Consider the following 13,169-nt stretch of genomic DNA (forward strand, 5'->3'; position numbering starts at 1 on the left):
AATGTAACTAATGTCTCTGAACAGTTTGTGTAGTAATTGTTAAAATGTGTAGTAATTTGCTGTGTAAACTTTCACCAAAAACACAATTTTTTTTTTTTTTTAAAGTGATACAGAGGGAGTGAAGAATGACTGCTTAATGGGTACGGACGGGGTCTTCTTTGGGGATGATGAGAATGTTTTGGAACTAGATAGAGGTGATGGTTGAGCAACATTGTGAATGTGCTAAGTGATACTGAATTGTACACTTCAAAATGGTTAATTTTATGTGAGTTTTACCACAATAAAAAAGTGATAATTTTCTTGCAAGATACATTTGCAGATTTTCCAATGAAAGGAAAGTTTATTAAGATTTGTTTTATTTACTGGTCATTGCCTGGACATCTCTTTCCTAAACAGTCCTACTGTTAAACTAAATTTTTTATCTATTATGAGAAATCCCATGTTACCTTTTAAGGAATATATCCTAGAAAAATAGTCTCTAACTCACATAACTTAAAGAGAATTCTATGGATTAAATACTTAAATATCTAAGTTTTGATTCTTTTCCTTTTCAGAAGAATACAACCCTGAAGTACCTAAGAATGACTGGAAACAAGATTGAAAACAAAGGTGGAATGTTTTTTGCTGCAATGCTGCAAGTTAATTCATCCTTAGAGAAATTAGATCTAGGAGATTGTGATCTGGTGAGTAAATTGGTTATAAGAAAGTCACTCAGATAAGGAATGCCATTCTCCCAGGAAACCAGTACAGAGCAGAATTGTTCAGGAGACCCTGAGCCTTATGAATGATTAATCTTGCCCCTAATATCTAATATCAGAGAAAAGATTTTCCCCCCAGACATAATAGTACTGTTAATAAAATCAGATTGTAGTAAAACCGTAGAAAAATACCCAGTGTAATAAAAATATTCCCAAACATCCATCCAGTCCATCTTAACCCATACAGGATTTTTAAAGAAATTGATCACGTCCATTTTAATTAAATAAATACTACTTCACTCATTAAAACAATATATATTTACTTTTGAGAAAAAAATTTTGTAGTGAGTAGTTATTTGTATTGTAGCATAAAAACCTAAAATGATGATGGTTTACGAAAACTGCTCTGAGCCTTCATCTGGTCTGATAATGAGAAATGTGTGGTTTTTGCATGTCTTCAAACTTCAGGCTTTGCTTTCTCAAACATGCTTTTAAACTTTCAGGCCTACTTTTGAAAATCTATTGTACAGCCTCTAGGTTCCACCCAGCCATGCAAAATCCCTGGGACATGCAAACAGTAAGATAGGCCAGGTGGTCCTTTAGGGCCACAGGTTCTGAAGGACTACCTTTTTAAGGAGGTAAGGGTAGTCACTTTGGTACTGTGAAAGCATTAGTTCAATTCAGTATTTATTGTCTACTTGTACCAGGCACTGTGCTAGACATTAAGGGTATAACAGTGAACCAGTATGGTCTCTGCTTTTATGGAGCTTATATTTTCACTGGGAAAACATCAATAAATAAATACACCTGCTATGAAGATGACAAATGGTGCTTTGATAATGGGGAAGAGGTAACCTCCTAAGATAGGAAACTGCTATGTAGAAGGGTCATGGCAGAACATTCCAGGCAAGGAGCCTAGCATGCATAGACTCTAAGATAGTGCTTCTAAGTGTGGTATGAATAGCATTACTGGTGCAGAATAAGGTAATTTTAATATTCACATATTTTACAGATAATTTCTGTTTTCTGTTTATGGCAGTGATACCAGATTTTTACAACAAAAGTGAAATAGTGGGTTGATTTAACATAAGAGTATTAAGTAAATAGTAAAAGGGATATTCAGATGTGGCAAAAACCATGAGGGAGGGACATGAATAATGAAACTGTTGAAGGCAAGCAAGAGCCTACCAGGTTTTAAGAACTGAAAGGCCTGTGTGGCTGAGCACAGGGAGTAAAAGAGTGCCTTAAAGTGAAGGTGGAGACGTCCACAGAGGCCAGATTAGGCAAGGTTGCATGGGCGGGAGGAAGGAGGATTGTGTCATAAAAGCTACAAGAAAACTTGGAATGTTTTAAAGTTGTGGAATGGTGTGATCTGATTGACATTTTCAAAAAAGCACTCTGGTTTCTCAGTGAGAAATTAAAGGGTGGCAAGAGGAAGCTGACTGCTCACTTATAAAGTTACCACAGAAAGATTAGTCCAAATGACTGACAGACTACAACTACCACAGACTCCACCAGACTGAGTCCAGCACAACTAGATGGTGCCCAGCTACCAAACTGACTGCACCGACAGGGATCACAATAGAGGGCCCTGGACAGAGCTGGAGAAAAATGTAGAACAAAATTCTAACTCGCAAAAAGAGACCAGACTTACTGGCTTGACAGAGACTGAAGAAACCCCAAGAATAGGGCCCCTGGACACCCTTTTAGCTCAGTACTGAAGTCACTCCTGAGGTTCACCCTTCAGCCAAATATTAGACAGGCCCGTAAAACAAAACAAGACTAAAGGGACACACCAGCCCAGGGGCAAGGACTGGAAGGCAGGAGACACAGAAAAGCTGGTAATAGGGAACCCAGGGTCAAGCAAGGGAGAGTGTTGACATGTCATGGGGTTGGTAACCAATGTCATAGAACAGTGTATGTACTAATTGTTTAATGGGAAGCTAGTTTGCTCTGTAAACCTTCATCTAAAGTACAATAATAAAAAAAAAAGTACAAATACAAAAAGAAAGAAAGATACAACATTCTAGATGAGGGATGATGAGGACTGGGGCTGGGGGGTGGCCGATAAGTAGAAAGGAGTTGACTAATTTGAGACATCTTTTGGAGGTGAGGTCAAGCAGGTGTTCAGGTCACCAATAAAAACACGATTCACACAACAGGCACTGGATAGAACAGTCTTTGCTTACATGGAACAGAAGCAGAGTAAGATCTGCTTCAATAGTGGGTGTCAGTCTCCCATGCCCAATGGGTCACTCACTGCATTCAGGGCCAGATGGTGTGCTGCACAGACCTGTCTTGTGCTGTCCCCTTCCCTCCAGGAACAGATAAAGCAGTGGGGTTGGTTAGGTGCCACGTGATGCACACACATAAGCAGAACAAAGAAGTACACGTTGAACTGCGAGAGAGAGATCTCTCCAAACAAGGTAGAACATCCAGTACATACTGTGCTATCAATCTGTGAGAAGTTGTTTTCAGCTCGAGGCAGTGCAGAGGGGGGGAGGTGACCACAGGCTGTTCTCCCAGCAGTTGGAATCTGTAAGGCTCACTAATCAGCTGGATGGGAGGGCATGAGGAATGGTGGAGTGAGGAGAGGCCTAGGTTTTCTAGCGTAACAGCTGGGTGTGTGTCGTGGTGTCCATCATGGAGATGGGATTAGAGCTGTCCAGTAAGGTGGAGAGGGAGACCTGTAGAAGTTGAGAAAAATGTGGCCAGGAACCCTCCCCTGCCACACATGCACACACTTGAAGTACTAGTATGAATATGAAAGAATACTTGCACAAAGGGATGTGTTACAAGCAGTATGGACCCCTTGCTGAGATCCGAATGTATGTCTGTATATCTGAAGTTTGCATTATTGGGTACCACACAGAACTCTGAGGATCTCGGAGCAAACCCAGAGGCAGACACCCTAGGAATAATGGGTATTGAAACTTCAGAAACTCCCCGTGCAAGTCATAGATAGATTTTAGGGCAGGGAGAAAAGAACATGGTAACAATTCATTTCTGAATTTCATCAGCCTGCAATTCAGAGTGTAATAAAATGAAAACATTTTGATTTATCAGCCCTCGGATAACTGAAATATTTATTTAGGGAGGTTCATTTATAGACTTTGTCAGTTTCCTTAATGAATTTACCTGTCTTTAGGGAATGCAAAGTGTGATCGCATTTGCTACAGTACTAACTCAAAACCAAGCAATTAAGGGAATAAACCTAAACCGTCCTATACTGTATGGCGAACAGGTATGTTTTCAAAGTGATGGCAGTTAACATAACAACATGTGAATAGAATTAAGGGACTGAGAGTTATTTTAAGGTTCATGAATGTACCATATTCTTGTAACTGTACTTACTATATCTTCTAAGCTACTATTTACTAAGAAAGTTTTATTTATAGGAAATTATTACATTATTTCTTGACAAGACTCATAACTGTGATCTTAGAAGTTGCTAACTTAAGTAGCAAACATGTCATCTGTTTTCTTGTAGACAGGTACTGAGTGAGTAAATCTGTGAGGGGCAGAGTAGTAAGCTGGAAGTATAAATGGTTAAAGCTGTAAAGGCCAGGCTTTAAAAGGGCCCAGTGTGAACTACTGTTTTTTGTTACATTAACTGATATGACTGAACCACTATGTCTTTGAAATTATCTTTGAAATGTGTATGAATAGCAGGTTGGCAAGTCTGGACTTGATCTTATATGTAAGCTGCGTGTGGAAGACAGAAAGATGAGTAAAAACATGGTTTCTACTTTCAGGGCTTCTCCCTTGAAGCTTTAACATCCTTTTGGGAGTATTTCTTTTCCCATTAGTTGTAAAAAGTTATGGAATAAGAACTCATTTTAATATTGGTCTGAACAAAAGCACAGTTATATGTACTAAAAGGAAAAGAAAATGTTGAAAGCACTTTATACAGTCTTTAAATTATCTACCTCACTGCGGCCCATCAGTTTGAGAAATTCAGAATTAACCATTTTTTAAAGTAGTATTTTTTCTAATGCAAAAGTGTGTTTTCCTTTTTTTTCCAGCATGGACTTTTTCCTCTGAATTATTTCTGTACTTTTCTGTACCAAATTTTTGGAATCTTATATCATGTTAATTATTTCATGTACATAGTCTGTTCAACAGTATACCCAGAATCCTCAAATACAAGAACCCTACCCAAAATACAGGAGCCCTGGTGGCACACTGGTTAAGCACTCAGCTGCTAACCTCATAGACGGCAGTTCAAATCTACGGGCCACTCCACGGAGAAAGATGTGGTGATCTGTTCCCATAAAGATTACAGCCTAGGAAACTATTTGGGGCAGTTCTACTCTGTCATATAGGGTCTCATTATGAACGGACTTGATGGCACACAACAACAACCCAAAATACTTAAAAGATCAGCAAAATACCTGGCTCAAATACCCAGTGAATTGTTTCATCATGATTCATTTACTTAAGTAAATATTTGAGTGTAACTGTAAACCAGACACAATTAGGTGCTATAAAGTCAAATAAAACACATGGCCCTTGTCCTCAAGGAGCTTTCAGTCTACGTGGAGAGCCATTAACGAGTAAAATGTAGAGTCTTTAGAGTGAACTGCTCAGGGTGCCATGGGTGCATGAAGAAGGACATCAAAATCAAAGCAGGGGGAAGCAGGTGGCAGGGAAATCTGTCGGATTGAGGACATGACAGGAGATTTGAAGGCTAAATTAGAAATTTTTGGATTAAATTCCTGAGGAAATAAGTATGTTAAGATATATGAAAACACATTAGAAATACAGACCCTCTTTTACACATGCTGAGTGATGTTATCATTCCCAAATCCATCTGAGAGTAGTTAGTTAGTAAAAGCCCAGCCCCTCTCTAAGGCCTAGGTCTGCAGCCAACCAAGCACTAGCCTGCCTTCTGTTCCTCTCTGAGCCAGCACCACTCTCTCTATCCTAAGGGTGCTTATTCCCTCTTAAATGGCTTTTGAGTAGAATTCTCTTGTGTTTCCCCATACTTTGCTGTTCCCAAAGATAAGCTTAAAACCTAGTCTATTTAAGGGTTTTACTGTTTATTACCATGGAGGCAGAGGGGATAACAAAACAAAAAGCTCTAAGATGTTGGATTTCACCCTTAGTTGCTTGTTGGCATTACCTGGGGAGCCTGGAAAAACACTGAAGCCATGCCACCCTATACAAATTAAATCAGAAAGTCAGGACTAAAACCCTTTACTATGCCTGACACTAGTTCCCTCCCTTAATTAGGATGATTCATCTTTCAAGTTTCTTGGCCTAAAAATGCAATCAAGGTACGAATACAAATATTTATTGAATATGTCCTCTGTGCTGGTCACTAGCCAGAGCAATACTGGGACTCCTAAGTGGTCAGTTGGCATTTTTTTATGATCCCAGACTAAACAGCATCCCTTTGAACATATCTTTTCACTGTCAAAGCAATAATTTAAACAAATCAGATACAGAATACTGAAACAGAATATTGAACAGTAATTAAATGCTTTCCATTTTCCTATAGAACAGATTTACTGTGCACCAGGTACTTTTTTGCATTATAAAAAAGAGCAGAATAGATACAGTGACACACCTGGTGGTGAGGAACCCCAAGGAATGCCCAGGACTGATGGCAGTTACCAGGACTAGGAGAGAGGCCCACAGAAGGAATCAAAGCATCTGAGACCCTGATTTAGACGTTTAGTCTCCAGAACTATGAGAAAATAAATGTCGCTTCTTTAAAGCCACCTTCTTGTGGTATTCCTGTTTCTGTAAAACAAGTGAAATTATACTTCTCTCAGAGAATTAAATGAGTTAACAAAGTGATTAGGTTTAGGACCCACCCTTCTCTGGTACGACCTCATTAGTATAACAAAAGAAAACCCCTATTTCCAAGCAGGGTAATATTTATAGGTACCAACCAAAAAAAAACCAAAAAACCCAGTTGCCATCAAGTCAGTTCCAATGCATGGCAACCCCATGTGTTGCAGAGTAGAACTGTACTTCATAAGGTTTTCAAGGCTGTGACCTTTAGGAAACATCACCAGGCTTTTCTTCCAAGGTGCCTCTGAGTGGGTTTTAATTGCCAACCTTTTGGTTAGTAGTCTATGGTTAACTGTTTGCACCACCCAGGGACTCCACTTACAGGTACAGGAGTTAGGATTTTAACATATATTTTGGGGGACACAATTCAATCCATAGCAAGGTGGTATACTTTTTGCCTATAAGCAGCTAGACTGAGGAATTTAAGCGGGGGAAAAAAAAGTCTTCTAGTGACCAGAAAACATTTAAGAACATTTTATAAACATTTAGGGTGATTATAAAGGAGAAATCAGATACAGGATAACAAATTCTGTTTTTTAATAAAAATGAAGATTGGAAGATGTGCCTGTATTTTGTCTAAAAACCATCAAGACTAGAGATCAAAAACGAAGTTCTGAAACATATGCGGGGTTGTAGGAAAGGTTGAGAGATTCTTGAGAGGCCAGCAATATGGGAGCTTATATGCTAAATGGAAGGAGCCCAGGTGACGAAGTGGTTAAGCACTCTGCTGCTAACCAAAAAGTTGGTTCAAACAAAAGATGTAGCACTCTGCCTTCCTAAAGATTACAGCCTTGGAAACCCTATGGAGCAGTTCTACTCTGTCCTATTGAGTCGCGATGAGTGCAAATCGACTTGACGGCAAGGGTTTTTTTTTTTTTTAATGCTAAACATATAATAGGACCAATTTTTTTTCCCTGAAAGCATTGTTGGATTATTGTTGTTTTAAATTAACTAGTCTATTTTGCATCACATGGTCACTGTATTTTATAAGTGCCTGCTACCTGTTTCTGAGGGGGTAAAGCTAGCATTTGGGGCAGAGGTGATTTTTTTGTACAACATGACAAACAACTGCACGCTGCAAACAAATAGTCTTAACCAATAAAATCTTTTTAAAAAGCTAATTTAAGTAACTTTATTCCATATGTTTGGAATAAACATGTACTGCTTTAAAATTACATTTTAGAAACAAGATTTTAATTCAATTTTAGGAAGAGTCCACAGTCCACATAGGCCACATGTTAAAAGAAAATCACTGCCTTGTTGAACTACACATGTGTAAGCATGATATGAAAAATTCTGGCTTCAAACAGTTATGTGATGCCCTGTATGTGAATAGTAACCTACGCTACCTTGATGTCAGCTGGTAAGCTGTAATTTACACATTACAGTAAATCACAGGAATAATCTATGTAAATACTCATATTCACAGGATACGTTGTTATACACTAATTCCAATAATTAGGAAATACAAGCATCGTAGTGAGCCTTTTATCTTAATCCTTAATATTTATTAATTTAGTTTATATTGATACCTTCTAATAACTTGAATGAGCAATTTAGTTTTCTAAACCAGGAAAGAAGCAATATTTTACGATAAAACTTCATTAACTTTCCTGCAATTGAGTGATTAAAATAAACTTTTACTAAAATAGAAAATATTTTTTATTATTATGTAACAGTTTTAAAGCATTTTATTTCTATGAATAAAAGAACAATAACATGCTATTTTCACATGTAACTAAAGATTTTTCCTTTCCCAGCAATAGAATAACTTGTGATGGAATGGTGTTTTTGGCCGATGTACTGAAGAGCAATACCACCCTGGAAGTAATAGATCTTTCCTTCAACAGAATAGAAAATGCAGGAGCAAGCTATCTCAGTCAGACTCTTGCTTCACACAACAGGAGTCTTAAAGCGTTAGTATGCTTTTATATATAATCAAAACAACATAACTCAAATTTTTACAATACTAACCTCAAACCTCTTAATTCTTAAGATTATGATGAAGTATAAAAACTCAGTTTCTAAACTGACATAGTGTTAAGTCACAGTAACAGTTCAGTTTCTTCTATTTTTCAAAAACAATATCTTTGAAAAATTAGATTCTAGTTATGGCTACTTATTAAAATTAATGAGAAAATTCTTATTGCTTATGTTATTTATCCTGAGCCTCAGCAGAAAAATCATAAGCATTCTATATGATCAAGTTTTAAAAATAAAAATGAATCAAAAAGAAATTACTAGTCGGATGACCTTATCCTAAAAAACAGATTTGTAATCTATCCAAACATTTACTGAATAATTAATATAAAACAACAGACTGTTTTCAGAATGTAGGTAGCTCTATCAGGTCCATGAAACATCTAGTTAGAAAACTTAAGTCTCTTGGATTTTAGCAATTATATATGGTCAGTATTTGACCACACCATTAAATATACTGAAGAATAATGGTGAGTACACAATCAAATGTTTGTAATAGAAGTTGTGGCTAACTCATGTGTTCTCTCTTTGTACAACCGTTGGTTTCCAGGGTTATTATATTTTGTTTTTCCATAGGTTGTCAGTAGTTAGTAACAACATAGAGGGAGAAGGACTTGTCACACTTTCACAATCAATGAAAACAAATATCACACTCTCTCATATCTACATCTGGGGAAACAAATTTGATGAGGCTACCTGCGTGGTAAGTTTTTTCTGAGATTCTCTCGATAACATCAGACATTATTCACAGCTTAGAATGGTGTCTTAAAATGGTTACAAAGCGTATGAGACACTGCAGTTTTGATAATTTTTAACTTTGTTGTTGTTGTTAGGTGCTGTTGAGTCAGTTCCAACTCATAGCGACCCTGTGTACAATAGAACAAAACACTGCCTGGTCTTGCGCCATTCTCAAAATCATTATTACGCTACAGCCCATTGTTGCAGCCTCTATGTCAATCCATCTTAATTTAATCCATTAAATTAATTTTTAAGTCCCAAAAATTAGCAACTGGAAAATTTTGTGGTTAAACTAGGAAAAGAAATCAGGTATCAGATATTAGCATAAAGATCTCTGAATCACACACTTCTAATTCTTCCAAAGTTAAAAAGGCTACTCACAATTGTTGATTTGTCCTAAATTTGACGTGGCAAAATTTCCAATCAGCTTCTCCAAAATTAAACAAGACATACAACTTGTAAAGGTATTTGTCAAAATGTTTGGTTTCTCACATATATAAATACAGAGTCCTGGACACTACGTTTAAAAGAAACAAAAAGCAAAGTAACAAAAATTTTCATTTGTAAAGAATGAAGAAAAATTTGCTAAAGGACTAACCAAAACCCCACTACTAAAAAGATTAAAAGGTACACTACTATCCTAAAACAAAACAAAACAAAACAAACTTCTTAATTTTAGAAAAACATCTATGTCCTTTAGTTTGGAACTAATGACAAGCTATAGCAGAAAGCATCTAAACTTTTAAATCTTTTGCTATCTAAATTTCCACCTGTTTCTCTATAATGGCAATCTATTGACAAATCGGTTCACCATGTTTATATGACACCCTTACATAGAAACCAAGGAGCCATAAGAGATATAAAAAGAAATTCTACAATGAAGAAATAACTAGTAGGCCAGCCGGGCCAGAAGCTCAGCACTACTGCTGTAGGAATTGTCCTTCTTAGCCTAAACCTGGAGATTACTTTTTTGGGGAAAGGAGGTGTCCATGAACGCCACACACTTGCGTGCCAAAATCTCTGATTCCGTTATTTTTCTGACAAATGAGTCTCTGATTATCAGATCTCCAAGGGCGTATACAATAGCCTCAATTAAGAAATCATGTGGGACTTGAAAATTCTGACTACGGAACCATCTGTCCACAACACTTGTAATACAGAAAATTGTTAATTCTGGGAGTCACAAAGGAAACATGCCTAATACATTAACTTAGAGAGAAGTTTCACAAAATTATAATTTCCTGGTGTGAAATTAAATGAATTAAAAAATCTACCTATAATACCTGGAAAATATTAAAATTCAGCAGTGTTATTCAGAGTATTTTACTTTAAACTACAAATTAACATAGTCAATTTGAATATTTAAATTTGTTTAAGTACTGAAAAATGAATAAATAATTTTCTTCACAATATGTTTGCTCTTCTCTTAAATATCCTAGGCATATTCAGACTTAATTCACACAGGCCGTTTAAAAGCAGACAGTACCGACGTAGAGCCATTTGTGGTGGATGAACACGTGTATCTGGCAGAAGTCTCCAATGGCCTTAAGAAGCATTATTATTGGACACCAACTTACGGAGAGGCTTACAACCACTCATCTAACGCAGGGTTTGCTCTTGTACCAGTAGGTCAAAATCTGTGAAAAACAAGTCCTAATTTTCATATATTTACTACTTTCACAGAGCTTAATACTTTATTGCCTAATAAATGTATTTTCTTTCATAAATTAGAACACTTTCGTTAAATGTGTAACATACAACTATATTGAACCTTGTATAGTTGCTCACTGTGAAAAACTGAGTGTAAGAATTTTACAAAGTAGAGACTAAAATGTTAACCCTAGAGAAAGTGATCAAGGAACTAAGTTCTTTTTATAACGAAAACATAACCAAGGAGTAACATAGCATGTAAGATAAGATCACTACAGGCATCTTAACTAAAAGTTATCAAGTGGTAAAAAAGTTTCAGGTGGCAAATTCCCAGTGAATTTTGAAGTTTAGAAAATAATCTATATAGCCTATGTAGGTATTACATATAGTATTAATAACCGTTTCACAAATACAGGCAGATACTATACATATACATGGATGCCCCTTTCCAAACAATCAGTGCTGCCGGTTAAATAGAAATTAGGATAGTTCTCTCTGCTGAATCATGTCAGTGACATTTTGATGATTTGATGGCAAATAATTCCTATTGTATATGGCCAATCTTGTTTCCAAATTAAGATACCATCAGAGGGCAATAGATACTGTCATGAATTGTGTCTCCCCAAAATATGTGGCAACTTGGTTAGGCCATGATTCCCAGTATTGTGTGGTCGTCCTTCATTTTGTGATGGTAATTTTAAGTTAAAGAGGATTAAGGTGGAATTATAACACCCTTACTAAGGTCACATCCCTGATCCAATATAAAGGAAGTTTCCCTGGAGTGTGGCCTGTACCTCCTTTTATTTTACAAGAAATGAAAGGGAAGCAAGCAGACGCGGGGAACCTCATACCACCAAGAAAGCAGTGCCAGGAGCAGAGTGTGTCCTTTGGACTTGGGGTTCCTGCGCAGAGAAGCTCCTACTATGAGGGAAGACTGATGAGAAGGCCAACAGAGAGAGAAAGCCTTCCCCGGAATTTGACACCCTGAATTTGGACTTCTACTTTACTGTGAGGAAATAAATTTCTCTTTGTTAAAGCCATCTACTTGTGGTATTTCTGTTATAGCAGCACTAGATAACTAAAACAGACACAATAAGCCTTTTATATTGTCAAACGTGTAAAAGATACTATATCATTTTTTAAGTTCATATACACCAAGAGAAGGCTGCTTAATCTGAATGATTTATTACTGCCCCAAGCCAAGAAAAGTGTGAAAAAACATGTGGACGGTTTTAAAAGGTTACTTTAAATTAAGCTTAAGTTCTGCGGGCTAAAAGAAAATACTATCTCTAAATGTTGAGAATAAGGAGGTAGAATGCAGAAGGTGGTCAACTCTATAGTTGTAAAAATATTGACCTTCACTTAAAGGACTGTGCATTCCTCAAATCATAGCTGTTTATTCCCAAAATCTAACATAAAAAAAAAAAAAAACTGCTACCGCTCATTTCTTTAGAATAATTAAGATAAATATCCCCTACTAGTTCATGATTTTTAAAGTTTAACCAATCTTTACTCATATTTGTCACCTAATGTCACTTTTTTCCTACTCTGGGCGAGGAGGGGAGGAAGAGTTATGAAATGGGAAGAGCATCTGAATAAATTGTATGAGGAATTATTTTCAGTTAATGTTATAGTCACTGAACCAACCAAAACAGATCTAAATGTCTTCCAATCTCATGCTTTCAGAAAGTTGAATGGTCGGTATGAGTTGGAATCGACTCAGTGGCAAGGGGTTTGGTTTGTTTGTTTGTTTGTTTTAGGACAGATATTTAATATCCTAGCCTTAGGCTGAATCTGTTCTGGGGAAAAAAAAAAAAAAACTCAAAATATCTGGAATTGGTTGAAAGATACACACCCAGTAGCCCATACTGATAACAAAATGTGTGAAACTGATTTCAAGGTGGTTGTTTTTGTAAATCTTGTTTCTATGTTATTTTTAGAAATTATCTGACCTTTCACTGATGCAAAAGACACTTTTTGTCCCTGTGGCCCACAAAGCATTGTCTATGTGCTAGAGAGAGTATAAAGATGAAGCATGATCCTTGCCCAGAAATTTACCATGGTACTAGGAAAACTGTATGAACCAGAGAATTCCACAAAGTGATTAAGGACTCTGACACTTAAATTGCTTGATTTTACTAGTTCCTAGGTTTTCTGAAACCTTACTTGTCAATGTTCCTTTTTTGTTTATTCAGGAAAGACTGTTAATATCCTAGCCTGTTGTGTCCTAAAATAGAAAAAAATATGGACATTTTTAACAACTGTCATTACTTTTGGAGCCCTGGTGGCACAGCTGTTAAG

General features: G+C 36.7%; 1 protein-coding gene across 2 annotated transcripts in view; it reads left to right on the plus strand.

Annotated features, from left to right (window-relative positions):
• LRRC34 (leucine rich repeat containing 34) overlaps positions 1 to 10,940 on the plus strand; it is a 32,480-nt gene extending 21,540 nt beyond the window's left edge. Inside the window, exons 6-11 of one of the 2 annotated variants that reach the window (XM_049867283.1) lie at positions 555 to 683; positions 3,847 to 3,942; positions 7,709 to 7,863; positions 8,261 to 8,416; positions 9,057 to 9,183; positions 10,658 to 10,940. In XM_049867283.1, the coding sequence (XP_049723240.1) occupies positions 555 to 683; positions 3,847 to 3,942; positions 7,709 to 7,863; positions 8,261 to 8,416; positions 9,057 to 9,183; positions 10,658 to 10,861 (867 nt within the window). In that variant the 3' untranslated portion in view covers positions 10,862 to 10,940. The remainder of the gene's footprint in view (positions 1 to 554; positions 684 to 3,846; positions 3,943 to 7,708; positions 7,864 to 8,260; positions 8,417 to 9,056; positions 9,184 to 10,657) is intronic. The other variant, XM_049867284.1, reaches the window with a different exon arrangement.
• Positions 10,941 to 13,169: the final 2,229 nt, after the last annotated feature.

Source organism: Elephas maximus, chromosome 23 (genome assembly GCF_024166365.1).
Source record: "Elephas maximus indicus isolate mEleMax1 chromosome 23, mEleMax1 primary haplotype, whole genome shotgun sequence".
In the NCBI taxonomy this organism is placed as follows: Eukaryota; Metazoa; Chordata; class Mammalia; order Proboscidea; family Elephantidae; genus Elephas; species Elephas maximus.